The 13,879-nt window shown below is 36.1% G+C and overlaps 1 protein-coding gene across 1 annotated transcript in view; it reads left to right on the forward strand.

The window, feature by feature from the left end:
- The window catches only part of ADGRA3 (adhesion G protein-coupled receptor A3), a 90,344-nt gene that overhangs the window by 63,471 nt on the left and 12,994 nt on the right, over positions 1-13,879 (forward strand). Inside the window, exons 13-14 of the mRNA XM_011935663.1 lie at positions 10,169-10,293; positions 11,748-11,871. Of these exons, the coding sequence (XP_011791053.1) occupies positions 10,169-10,293; positions 11,748-11,871 (249 nt within the window). The remainder of the gene's footprint in view (positions 1-10,168; positions 10,294-11,747; positions 11,872-13,879) is intronic.

Below are 13,879 nucleotides of genomic sequence, written 5' to 3' on the forward strand. Positions count from 1 at the left end.
TTAAGTTACTACCAAGTGAAATGTATGGGATTGAATTTGGTATATAGGAATTTTAAATCAACTTTATAAGTCAATCAGTTCAGCTAGTCTTTGACCTTAAAACTTGGAGAGACTGTTTATACGGTCAGATTCCCTCTGCCCAGAAGGAGTGATTTCATTTGCCGAAGGATACACAGTGAGTAGTGAAAGAACATTTTCCTACTTTGCAATCTAGCACTGTTTCCTGCTACATGTTGTAATTGTTAGAGTCTCTTTGAATTTAGAATTAATCATGATAATTTCATTTTTGTCATTGCAAGTGACAGTATTGACACAAATAATGTCTTTTCAGTTTTAGTGCCAATCAGTCTAGTGTTGTTTTCTGTTATTTTCCATTGTTAACGCTTATTACAGGTTGAGTCTTATCTCTTTTTGGATTTTTTCCGATTTTGGAATATTTGCATTACACATACCAGTTCACCATTCGTAATTCGAAAATCTGAAATCCTCCAAGGAGCACTTTCTTTGAAAAGTTGTAGATTTTGGAACATTTTAGATTTAGGATTCTTGGGTTAGGGATACTCAACCTGTAATTTTTGGGGAGTAAAATAACAATTGTTAATGTACAAGAGCAAGTGTTTTTATTAATGAGGTCTTTAAATGAATCTGACTCCTGAGCAGATAATTATGAAATAAACCATGCTAGTTCTTATTTTATATTGTAATTATTATAAATACTGACATCATGGAGTATATTTAGAGTATAGTGGAAGGAATTACTAATGCGTGTGAAAGACATTTCCCGGGAATGGTGTGAGGTTACTCTGGGTGTGAGGAACTTCTATGTTATTTCTGATTCCAGCTGTAAATCTGTTTTCTAGAAAATGTTTTATCAAAGTGCTAAATACCTTGAAACATGATATATTTTACATTTCATGAATTTTTCTTTCTTTGAAAAAATAGCATTTAGCACTAGAAATGATCTTGAAGTAAGCGTGACTTATAAATAATTTTCTTTGGCTCTTGTTTTTTGTTTTTTGTTTTTGTTTTTTCAATTCAACTTATACCTTACCTGGTACACTGGTCAAGCAAGCAGAAAGGTGAATAGATTATTTATCAGGGTAAAGGGATTATCTTTTCAGTGACAAAATTGAGCGTTTTATACAAGTGTAAGCAACATACTTAAACATATATATCTGGCCCAGCTGACAGTGGGTGAATTCTACACTGGTTAGACTTGGCTATATTTGTATAGGCCCTTTATTCAATTGGGATTAACTTTAGTGTTGACAGTTTATGATTCTGATTCTCTTTCTAAATGGAAGATATCTTGATTTCTGTAAGCCTGAGTCTGGTTTCTGTAAGTTCACATTTTATTATTGTGTAGTCACCTTTTATTTATTTATTTATTTTTTTTGAGACAGGGTCTTACTCCGGTTGCCCAGGCTGGAGTACAGTGGTGCAGTCTCGCCTCACTGAAGCCTCTACCTCCCAGGGTCAGGAGATTCTCTTACCTCAGCCTCTTGAGTAACTGGGATTACAGGCATGCACCACAGTACCCGGCTAATTTTTGTATTTTTAGTAGAGACAGGGTTTCACCATGTTTTCCAGGCTGCTCTTGATCTCCTGGACTCAAGTGATCTGCCTGCCTCAGGCTCACAAAGTGCTGGGATTATAGGCATGAGCCACTGCCACCTCTGGAATTAAAGCATGAAGCGTTAAAATATGTGGTGTTTTCTCTTCCATTTTGAAAGTATTTTCTCATTCAGATTTTGAGTATAAAATAAACTGTGATGTACTGAGGAGAAATAATATTCAACATTGTCAGAAATTTATATAATAGTTAAGAAAAAATTGAGCAAAATAAATGAAACACAAAACATACACAAAAATGCATTTTATAAGCCTTCGCTATAATATTGCACCCTGTGAAACTTTTATTTTTATTTAATCTAATACCAGTTTAAAGCATCTATTTTTGAACTTCCTAGCTGTTCTTCTAAACTATTTAAATTAGTATAATCCTTTTTCTGGAAGGAATAAGCTATTCCTTTATCTTTCAGACTTTTAATCTCTTAAAAAATGTAATACACAATTCTTTAAAGCTAAAATACGGTAGTACTAAGATTTTTTTTCTATTTATTTTCAAAGACTTTTTCCTGTTCTTAAATGTAACTGTGCCATCTAGGGGCAGCAAAGAAAAATGTATTTGAAATTGTTGACAAAATTAAAGTAACTGCTTGGGAGTTAGTTGCTAATAAAACATAAAGAAAAAGTTAATGAAATTATACACACTTTTAAGTTAAAGAAATTATACACACATACGTTTAGGATTGAAGAAATAGCTTTTAGAAATTAGAAAGCAAATTAGAAAGCATTATCTTTTTTCCTTATATTAAGCTTTTAAAAATTGATAAAATCCTATTTTTCTTGAATACCATCTTAATATATCATTTTATATGGTAAGTCTAAATTCCTGTCTTGGGATATAGTCCATAAAACTTTCCTTTATCTAATTTTAAGAGTTTTGAATTTTTAAAAAATGAGACATAAATAATATACTTGTTCATAAGTCTGAGTTTACTAAGGTCTCACTGGGAGCCAGAAAAAAAAATTAAGCAGAAATTAGGTTTACTTGAATGATATGATCTGAAATAGCCAGATGGGGCAGGAAGAGTCACAGGAGCTGGTGTCTGTAGGAAAAAACAAAGAAAACTGAATAGAAAGTAGGGTAATGATTAGGTTCAAACTATATAGTACTTAATACTTTAATCACTAGTGGTGAAGATAAGGTAATTTATATACATTGATTCCTCTTTTGTTATTGTGTTCAGCTAAAAATATGAAACTAGAGAACATTCGTTAATTTTTCTAGTGATTCTTTTACATTTGTTTATATAAAATATGCTGAATACCATCTTAATATGTCATTTTACAGATTACAATGGCGTTCAAAGCAACTTTGATATAATTTACTCTAATTGAACAGCGATGCTAGTGATGTTTTTGTTTAAATAATTTTAAAAGAAGTGCTATAATCACGTGGATGTAATGTTTTATTTATTTCTACACATTAACATACAGTGAAAGCTAGAAGTCCTCACCATCTCTCTCAGCACACTGATAAGTAACTATTTGTTTCTCACATATTGTTGAGGAGACCCTCTTGTTTATGGAAACAAAAATGAATATATGTTCCTATTTTTATTGCATTTTTGCACAAAGGTTACATGCTACATACACTGTTCTAAACCGTACTTTTTTCTGTAGAGCAACATATCTTAACTATGATGGTGACGATGTATCTTAAAGAAGAGGATGGTGATGGTGGTAGTGGTGACCAATCTTTATTAAGTACTTATGTGTCAGCCACTCTTCTGATGTCTTTATGTACATTCAGTTACTCAGCTCTTATGACAGCCTCATGAGGTATAAGTACTGTCATCACCATTGTACAAATGTGGAAACTGAGGCACAGAGCGGTTAAATGCCATGCTCACAAAGCTAGTGTTGGTATCGGGATTTGAATTCACAGTCTCATTTTGGAATCTGTGTTAATAATCCCTCTGCTAAGTCTCCTTTCTGAAATCCTCTCAAATCAATATACGAGTTTCCTCATTCTTTCTTATCTCTGAATATTATGTTTCTACCATAATTTATTTAGGTATTTCTCCATTGTGTTTGTTTCTAGTGGTTTGTACAGTGTCATTTCGCACATTTAGTTGAGCATCTGTGGAACAAATTCTCTGAAGTGGAATTGATAATCAAAGGGGCCAACTGGGTTTCCTTTTTCATTAAATTGAGGTATTTAGCAAAGTGCACAAATATTGGTTATATTTTTACAAAAGAATACATAAGAACAAGATTTGTACTAGAGTGCTGGACAGTGCTCCTGTGTGTCTCTCTAGTCAGTTCCTGCCACCATCTCCAGATACCAACCTTTTGATGTCTCTCACCATAGATAAGTTTGGCCTGTTTTTAGACTTTAGTTGTGTAGTATGTACGCTTGTGTCTGGTTTCTTTCCTATCATTACAGGGATGGGATTTATCTTTGTTTTTGCATTTAGCAGCAGTTTATTCTTTCCCATTGCTGTGTAGTAGTCCCTTGTGTCAATATGCCAACGTTTGTTCATTTTGTCATTGATAGCCATTTCTGTTTCTAGGTTTTGGGTGTCAAGAAAAAGCTGCTGTGAGTACTCATATATATGTTTTATGATGGACATGTACACTCAGGAGTGAAACTGCTGGGGTGTAGGCTTTCCATGTGTTTAGCTTTAAGTAGTTAAATCCGTGCAGTTGACCAAAGTTGTTATATTGGTTTGTGATCTCAATGGTAATGAGAGTTCCAGGTGCTCTACATTTTTGCCATGCTGGGAATTGTCAGTCTTCAGTTTTAGTCTTCTGGTATTGTGATATATCATTCTAGTTTTAATTTGCATTTCTCTGGGCACTGTTGATGTTGAGCACTTGTTTAGCTTTTTATCGGCGGTTTGGGTATCCCCTTTTCCTGACGTTCCTGCTCAAGTCTTGCCTATTTTTAATTTTGTTGTCTTTCATTTTCTTAATTATGTATAGGACTTCTTGATATGGCTTCTGAATGTGAGCTTCCTGTTGGATTTATGTGTTGTGTATATCTTCCCCTGGTTCATACCTTTTTTTCCTCAATATTGTCTTTTTATGAAGAGAGTTTCTTAATTTTTCTGAAGTACAGTTTCTTCGTTGTTGTGTTGTTGTTTTAGTTAATGCTGTTTAAGAAATCTTTTTGTACCCCAAGATTATGAAGATCTTCTTTTTTGTTTTCTTCAAGAAGCTTTAATATGTTTTACCTTTTGTATTTAGTTCCATAATTTGACTGGAATTGATTTTTTGTTGATGATGTGAGGTAGGGGGAATAAAATCTTTAAATTTGTATTCTTTGTTCCTTAGTGGGAAAAAGCAACATAGAAGTAAGTCGGCCGGGCGTGGTGGCTCAAGCCTGTAATCTTTGGAGGCCGAGATGGGTGGATCACGAGGTCAGGAGATTGAGACCATCCTGGCTAACATGGTGAAACCCTGTCTCTACTAAAAAAATACAAAAAACTAGCCGGGTGACGTGGCGGGCGCCTGTAGTCCCAGCTACTCCGGAGGCTGAGGCAGGAGAATGGCGTAAACCCAGGAGGCGGAGCTTGCAGTGAGCTGAGATCCGGCCACTGCACTCCAGCCTGGGTGACAGAGCAAGACTCCGTCTCCAAAAAAAAAAAAAAAAAAGTCATACTCCTCTTTTTAAATTTTTATTTGTTTTTTTACATTTCCGATTTCAGATCTGTTTTAAAATTTTAATGGTAAACTATTATTATAATGCTTTATACCCTGACACACAGGATGCCCTGATATATTTTCTTTGGATTCCTTTCCATTGTTCAGATCCTGGTGAGTTTAGACAATTGCTTATTTTAAGTATTCTTATTGATACAGTGATAACTATGGAAAACTTCCACTGATTTTATATTCAGTAATTCTCAGGCCTGAAATAACAATTGTAAATATATGAATCTCTGTCAAGTAAATAGTTTTAAAAACTTTTTCCTTTGATTTGAGTCCTTAGTAATGATCATCTTTGTGATTTTTAACACACTTTTGATGTTTAATTTCTCTGCATTCGTTCAGCTGACTTCTGTGGAGAACTTTATTTTTCACTTCCTGGCTTAGTTATTAAAGTTTGTACCAAGTAGAAGAGTAACTAAGATTATTGTTTAGTGATGGACTCTGGTCATGTGGGTGCCGGAGGGCAGAGTCATTTTCTGTTTTATTTATTACTGTGTTGCAAATGTGAGCAACAGTTTTACTTTTTCTACTCAAAGGTATCTGTCTCATACTACCATTTTTATATAGTGTGTTTAGTAATGTTTTCGTTGTTATCATAAAGCCTGTATTTGTTTACTACCATAATTGAAAATAATTTGATTCAGGTTTCTGCTTTCTCTCTCTCATTGTAGAGCTTTAACTTGTTTACTGTCCTGGTATTCTAAAATTCTCAATTGCCATAAATATTTTTATATTCTTTTGGATTACCCAGTCTAGCCAGATTTTTTTAAAGGTGGGAACGCTAATAATGGCTTTTACATTTTTCAGTAGTTCTATTTTGCATGGTTAATACTACCTGCATAATAGCTTGGATTTGCCTCTTGGCCCCCAAAGTCTACAATATTTACTGTCTGGCCCTTTATACTCTACTTTTCCCTAGGTTCATTCTTCAGCAGGAAACCTCTTTGCATTTGGGCAGGTCAAAAATGCTCTTGTGGGATTAATAACAGAATAATAAGGAACTGAAACAACTCAACATAAAAAAAATTTTTGATTTAAGAAATGGGCAAACAATCGGAATAGATAACCTGAAAAGAAGACATACAGATGACCAACAGGTGTATGAAAAAATCCCACCATTGCTAGTCATCAGGAAAATACAAATCAAAACCACAATAAGATATCTTACCCCAGTTAAATTGTTTGTGTCAAAAAGACAAAAAATAACAGAATGTGGTGAAGAGAACTCTTATACATTGTTGATGGGAATGTAAATTAGTGCAACAATTATAGAAAATAGTTTGTAGGTTTCTTAAAAACTAAAATAAAGCCACCGTATGATCCAGCAATTTCCCTGCTGAGTATATATTCAAAAGAAAGGAAATCAGTACATTGAAGTGATACCTGTGCTCACATTTACTACAACACTATTCATGATAGCCAAGATATACAGTCAACCTAAGTGTCCATCAGTCCATCAACAGAGGAATGGGTAAAGAAAATGTGGTATATATACACTGAGGAGTACTACTCAGTCATAAAAAAAGGATGAAATCTTGTCATTTGCAGCAACATGGATGAGGCCGAAAGTTACTTCATTAAGTGAAGTAAGCCAGGTACAGAATGACAAATAGTGCATGTTTTCACTCATGTGTGGGAGCTGAAAAAGTTGATCTTATGGAGATAGAAAGGAGAATGGAAAATACCAGAGGCTGGGAAGGGAAGGGTCTAGGAAGAGGGGGTGAAGTAAGATTGGTTAATGAGTACCGAAGTACAGATAAAGGAATGAATTCTGGTGTTTGATAGCATGGCAGGGTGACTATAGTTATCAATAATCTATTGCATATTTATTGCATATTTCATATTTCCCAATTTGATTTGGTCATTACACATTATATGTATGGATCAAAATATTACATGTATGCCATAAATGTATACAATTATTATGTATCAACAAAAACATGTTGAGAAAAAAATGCCCCTGTGGAAGCAGTGCCCTGTATGACCAGTGACAGAGGTACTCATGCCTTTGTTCAGTCATTGTTGCCTTCTGTTTCAGCATCTAGTTTCTTTTTCGTTCTGTGTCACATTAGTTTGAAATTTGAAAAATAGCAATTTCTTTTTATTTTAATTTTATTTTTAATTATTTTTAGAAACAGGGTCTCCCTCTGTCGCCCAGGCTGGAGTGCAGTGGCGCAGTCTCAGCTCACTGCGGCCTCAAACTCCCTGGCTCAAGTGATCTTCCCACCTCAGCCTCCCAAGTAGCTGGGGTTACAGGCACGTGCCATCATGCCCAGTTAATGTTTTTGTTTTTATTTTTTTGGAGAAGTGAGATCTTACTGTGTTGCTCAGGCTAGTTTCAAGCTCCTGGCCTCAAGCAATCCTCCTGCCGTGGGCCCCTCAAAACTCTGAAATTAGAGGCATGAGTCACTGTTCCTGGCCAAAAATAACTGATTTCTTTTAAACTTGAATGCCATGTAGAGTATATTTTGAGAACTAAATTGGCTCTTAGTCGAATGTTTTCTTCGATGATATCCAGCTCCCCATGTTGTTACTCTCTGCCAAGGACTATGGAAGGCACTTTTACCGCCTTTCTTCTGCCCCTTCTCCAACCCCCTTGAGATGATTAGAGGAGTCTCCGTTTTATAGTGAGGTAATTGCCCCAAGTCTTATAGCTGGTAAGTGGCAGCGTGTTACTGAACATTTTCTGCAGTAATCTAAAGCAGGCAGTGCACAAAAGGAGATGAGAAGCTAAACTAGATATTGAAAGTTTATCCTCAGTTATTAGTTCTGTACTGGAATAGAAGCTTTTCATTGAAATTGGAGGAAAATATGTCTACTCTCACTAGCATCTAACTGGTTTTCATTGTTCCAACATGTCTTTGAATTTCCGTGCTGGTATTCTGGCCTTTTAACAGACTGCAACTATTTTGAGGCCATGATTACAGGCTGGTGTTATGGGCATCTCACAAAGGCAGATTGCTCCGAATTGGTCCTAATAGGCTTTTCTCTGGTCTTTTCCCTTTTGTGTACTTAATTTACAGACTGCAGGGCCTCCAAGGGCTGGACCTGTCTTCTGTCTATCCCTGTATATCCATTACATGGCACTGTGCCTGGCCATGGTGGACACTCAGTATTTGTCAAGTAAATGGGTGAATTGTAAGTTAGAGGCTCATCATAGTATAGTTGAGTAGTCTAGCTGGAATTCAGTTTCCTGTGTTCTCATCTCTGCTTCCCTCTTGCTGTGATTTTTGTCATTAACTGTTCAGCATTTGATAAGGTGAGGGGTTTGTTAGGCGTCCTGATACCGTCTTTTTAGATCTATAATTGTAGATTGTGAACTTCTGATTCTTCCCTGGGAAAATGTGTCCTTTCCCTTCCTACTCTATTGAGGTCATCTTCCATTTCCTTGTCTGGTTGTCACTTATTCGCTTCCCTTTTTTTTAATCTCTAGCTTTTTTGTTTCAGATATTTTATTAATAAGAGCTTCCCAATTGGAGTTTTATCCACTGTGGGCTCCTTCCCTTATTCAATAGTCAATTTTTAGCTTGAAGAGTCAGTGCAGAAAGAATTTAGTGAAGGGATCTGGTAAACCTACAGCTTTGACTCTTATAACCCCAGTTATCTGGCATGGTGGCCAGGATGAAGGTGTCTTTCCAACTTGCTTTGGTCTTTATAAGAGAGTAGCATTAAGATGCCAATTGTTGCATTTCAGAGAGGCAGTGTCTGCATTGTGTTTGGCAGCAAGGACCTGGCAGCCAAGCTCCTTTGAATCTAATCCTTAAGGCATGTAACTTTTCTGTGCCCCAGTTTTTTTAACATATAAAATGGGGCTAATAACATACTTCCTCCTACAGTTACGGTGCTGGACACAGTCAGTGCCTGGATTGTTCACAGTCAATGCCTATAAATATTCTATAAGTGGTGTGCTGTTATTGCTTATTTATTTTTTGAAATTATTTTTCTTTTGAGAAAGGGTCTCACTGTGTGGCCCAGGCTGGAGTGCATTGGTGCTGTCTTGGCTCGCTGCAGCCTTGACCTACTGGGCTCAAGTGATCCTCCCACCTCAGCCTACCGAGTAGCTGGGACTATATGCGCACACCACTAGGCCTGGCTAATTTTTAAAAATATATGTTTTGTAGAGATGCGATCTCCCAGTGTTGCCCAGGGTGGTCTCGAACTCCTGAGCTCAAGCCTTCTACCCACCTCAGCCTCCTAAAGTGCTGGGATTACAGGTGCGAGCCACTGTGTTCGGCCATTTATTGATTTTTGAGCTCTTACAGGGCTCTTCCTCTTTGCTGCCATAATTGTGCTTTACTTATCTTCATCAAACATTGTTATGATCCGATTGTAGACCCCTGTGATTTTTCACCTCTTCAGGGACAGGAACCATGTCTTATCGTTATGCCTCCAATGCCCTTTGCAGTGTTTGGTTCATTTGTATTTGAGGAACTTGAAGTTGAACTTGACCACGGATAGTTAGAGAGGTGTTTTTGTGCTTCGTAGCCTCAGAGATGCTGCTCTCATTGTGTCTGATCAGCTAATGAATATGCAGAGTGATAACTGGGCTTAAAGGGCATTGAAAAGGATGAAGTCTGATTATGCTTTCTGAATTGCCCAAATGTAGGGGGCTGATTCCTCTTTTACCCTCATAGCAGAGTCAACATTTCAATTTATAAAGTAGGTGGTCCAGTGTAAAACGAGGGTATGCTGTAAGCAGTTAACACAACAGAAGTTAGGAAAGCAAAGTGTTAGGAAAATAGCATGAAACATTAGTCTGAATAAAATAAAGAGACATAAGGGCCAGAGTTTTTGTTTATTGATGTGTTTTTGTCACTCAAAAAAATCTCAGCAGTTAAATGTGGAGAGAGGTGCTGCTAGAATGAATCTTTCTTTTTGCCCTCAGGATTTGACGGGATCTGAACTATACACCCAGGCGACCAGCCTCCTGCATCCTGTCGTTTATACTACTGCTGTCATTCTCCTCTTATGTCTCTTAGCCGTCATTGTCAGTTACATATACCATCACAGGTAAGAAATACATCTCGGCAAAATAGATCTGCAGACTTTGATTTGAAGGACTTTATTTCACATTTAATTAGAATAAAATTGAGTTTGTTATCATCCTGTGTTTCCAAAGTAAGGATGATTACTTTAGAATATATACATGCCTTATTCATTTCATGCCATTAGAGACATAAATAATTAGTATTTGAGATGATAAATTCAGTTTTTACAGCATCCAGTCAGTTTGCTGGGTTTGTATCTAGAAAAGAATATGGGAAATATGTATTGCAGACTGTGGGGTGGGTCACAGGGGCACTAGGATGTAAAGTGAGGCAGAAGTTTCTTACCTGCAGAGTTACCTAAAGGGATATCTCTAGGTATCAGACTGTATTATTACTATTATTTTATGACTTTTTGCCTATTATGATATTCTTTATTTTACAGATGGCATTTTTAAGAAAGTTTGTGACATTTAAGCATGGGATATGTTTTTTGTTAATTTGAGGCAAAGCTATAGAAACTTATTTTGTGGTAGGAAATAATGAACTAAAAGGATTTGCTAAGCAGACATTCACCTTACAAAACGTTTTGCTAGAATGTATTTTCCTATTTAAGCTAGAAGTATATGGCATTTCTTGACATTTAGTTAAGAAACAAAAGGAGATTTTGATATATATATAAAAGAAAGACTTCAGCATTTTATTATGAAAGTCCAGGAGGAAATGCATTGAGTATTTAGACCTGTGCCAGTGGGTCAAAAAAAGACCCGTTGGCATGTTGCAGAACTCTCTAGGTAGCCAAGCAGGTAATCCAGTCATCTTAAGACATCATAGTAACAAAAGCCCATGCATTTCTTATTGTGGAGAATTTCTTTAGCATTTAGTGGGTGCAGTGGTTCTATAAATGACTTTTTGTGTTTAAGTGCGTAAAGTTAAATGTTAAGAAACTAGATTAGGTTAAATGATTTCTTAGATCTGTGCTTGTGTGTGTGTGTGTGTGTGTGTGTCTGGTAGTATATGTTTGTAAAATAAAATGTTTAAGGCCGGGCGCGGTGGCTCAAGCCTGTAATCCCAGCACTTTGGGAGGCCGAGACGGGCGGATCACGAGGTCAGGAGATCGAGACCATCCTGGCTAACACGGTGAAACCCCGTCTCTACTAAAAATACAAAAAACTAGCCGGGCGAGGTGGCGGCGCCTGTAGTCCCAGCTACTCGGGAGGCTGAGGCAGGAGAATGGCGTGAACCCGGGAGGCGGAGCTTGCAGTGAGCTGAGATCTGGCCACTGCACTCCAGCCCGGACGACAGAGCAAGACTCCGTCTCAAAAATAAATAAATAAATAAAATAAAATAAAATAAAATGTTTAAATATCAAATATTTAACTTTTGCCTTTGATGAAGTTGGAATTAAGATGAACATCATAGTTTCCTCCTTCATATGTACTAACCCGAATATTAATATTTTCTCTCTTTTTTAAACAGTTTGATTAGAATCAGCCTCAAGAGCTGGCACATGCTTGTGAACTTGTGCTTTCATATTTTCCTAACCTGTGTGGTCTTTGTGGGAGGAATAACCCAGACCAGGAATGCCAGCGTCTGCCAAGCAGTAAGTCAGAGTGAAAAACCGAAATGGAAAAAATTACTGGTATTAGAAAAAAATTTCATTAACTATAAAAAGAAAAAATCATTCTTTAACACCTTTTCTTGATTAAAGTTAAATTTAATGTCTGTCACTTAAACAATTTGCCAGTATTCTTCCCTGTTTTAAATTACCATTTTGCAACTGAATGTGTAACTCAGCTCATCCCTCTATCATTGGGAATTTAGTGTTACATGTTATGGCTGTTATTACAATGCCTATTATTTATTTTTAAAATTTATGAAATTATGACTTTGGCTGAAAGAGAAGTGACGTTTTCTGATAGTAGAACTTTAAAAATGATTTTATGTGTTGATGAAAACGTAACAATTAGAAAAAGAGTTAATCATAAAGATACAAAAATGACACTAGGTTAGGTAAATTAAAAAATATCTTACTCTTAGTTTCCAATAAGTTATTACATGTGTAGCCTTAATGAACAGTTTTCTTGCAGCATAAATATAAAAATGGAAATTCTTCAATCTATGAGTAGAAATATGTAAAATTTTATTTCTGTGTTTGTATATTGTTTTTCACATGCATGATAGCAGGAAGTATAATGTAGTAATTGAAAGTTCAGGCTGCCTGGATTTGGATTTCAGTTTACCATTTATCGACTGTGTTTCTATGGGCGATCTGTTTAACTTTTTTTTTCTTTTTTTTTCTTTTAAAAGTGTAATTAAAAAAATACATAACGTGATCTCTATAAACAAATTATTACTGTACAGTACAGTATTGTCACCTGTAAGCACAATCATCGTGTATGATTGAAACTCGGTATGCATTGAACAACAACCCCTTTTTTCTTCTCCGCCAATCTTATGGCAATCACCATTCTCTTCTATGAGTTTAACTACTTCAGATACCTCATATAAGTGGAATCATGCCGTATTTGTTCTTCTTTGACTTACTTATTTCATTTAGCATACTGTTTCAAGGTTCATCTATGTTGGTGAATACGATTTTCCTCTTTTTTATCCCTGGATAATATTCCATTGTATGCAGAGACCACATGTTTTTATCTGTTTGTTGTTGATGGACATACAAGTTGTTTCTGTCTCTTGGCTACTGTGATTAATGCTTCAGGGAATGCAAGAGTGCAGGTATCTCTTTGAGATGTTGATTTTAATGTGTAATCCTTCTGTGTCTCAGTTTTCTCACCTATAAATTAGGAATGATAAATTGTTGGATGGTGTGATTATTTATGTTAAAAAACTAAAGTAATTTATACAAATTATTAGAATTAATAGGAAAGTTTAGCAAAGAGCGACTGCTAGTATGCAGAAATACAACCATGAGAAAACATAATGAAAAGGTAGCATTTACATAGTGTCAAAGACTATCAAGTACCTAGAAATAATGAAAGATGTTCAAGATTTATGGGTAAAATTAAAATATGTATGAAAGAAGACCTAAATAAATGGAAAGATATAATAGGTCAAAGGATAGGAAGACTTAATATCAGCGATATGGCAATTCCTTTTAAGATTAATCTGTAGAATTTTTTATGAAACTCAATAAGATGATTTTTAAATTTATGTGAAAATAAATGGCCAAAGAAAGACAAGACACTAATGAAAAAGAGGAGCAGAGCCGGAAGACTGTCTTCTAGTCATCAGGGTTTATGAGGCTATGGAAATGAAACCAGTGTGGTATTAGTGGTAGGCAGAGATAAACTGGCCAATGGGATAGAATAGAGTCCAGAGGCAGACCCACGGGAACTTTGACATACAGCAGAAGGGACGTGCCTTGTCAGCTGGGAAAGAGAGACCACCATTCAGTAAATGGAGCTGGAGAAAATCCATTTGTAAAAAGATTAAACTGGGTCTGTACCTCATGCCACATTAAAAAAAGTCAACTCCAGGTGGTTTAAAGACTTACATATCCAAGCCAAAATCTTAAAATCTGGCTCAAGCCTGTAATCCCAGCACTTTGGGAGGCCGAGACGGGCGGATCACGAGGTCAGGAGATCGAG

Source organism: Colobus angolensis, unplaced genomic scaffold (genome assembly GCF_000951035.1).
Source record: "Colobus angolensis palliatus isolate OR3802 unplaced genomic scaffold, Cang.pa_1.0 Scaffold146, whole genome shotgun sequence".
NCBI classification, from domain to species: Eukaryota; Metazoa; Chordata; class Mammalia; order Primates; family Cercopithecidae; genus Colobus; species Colobus angolensis.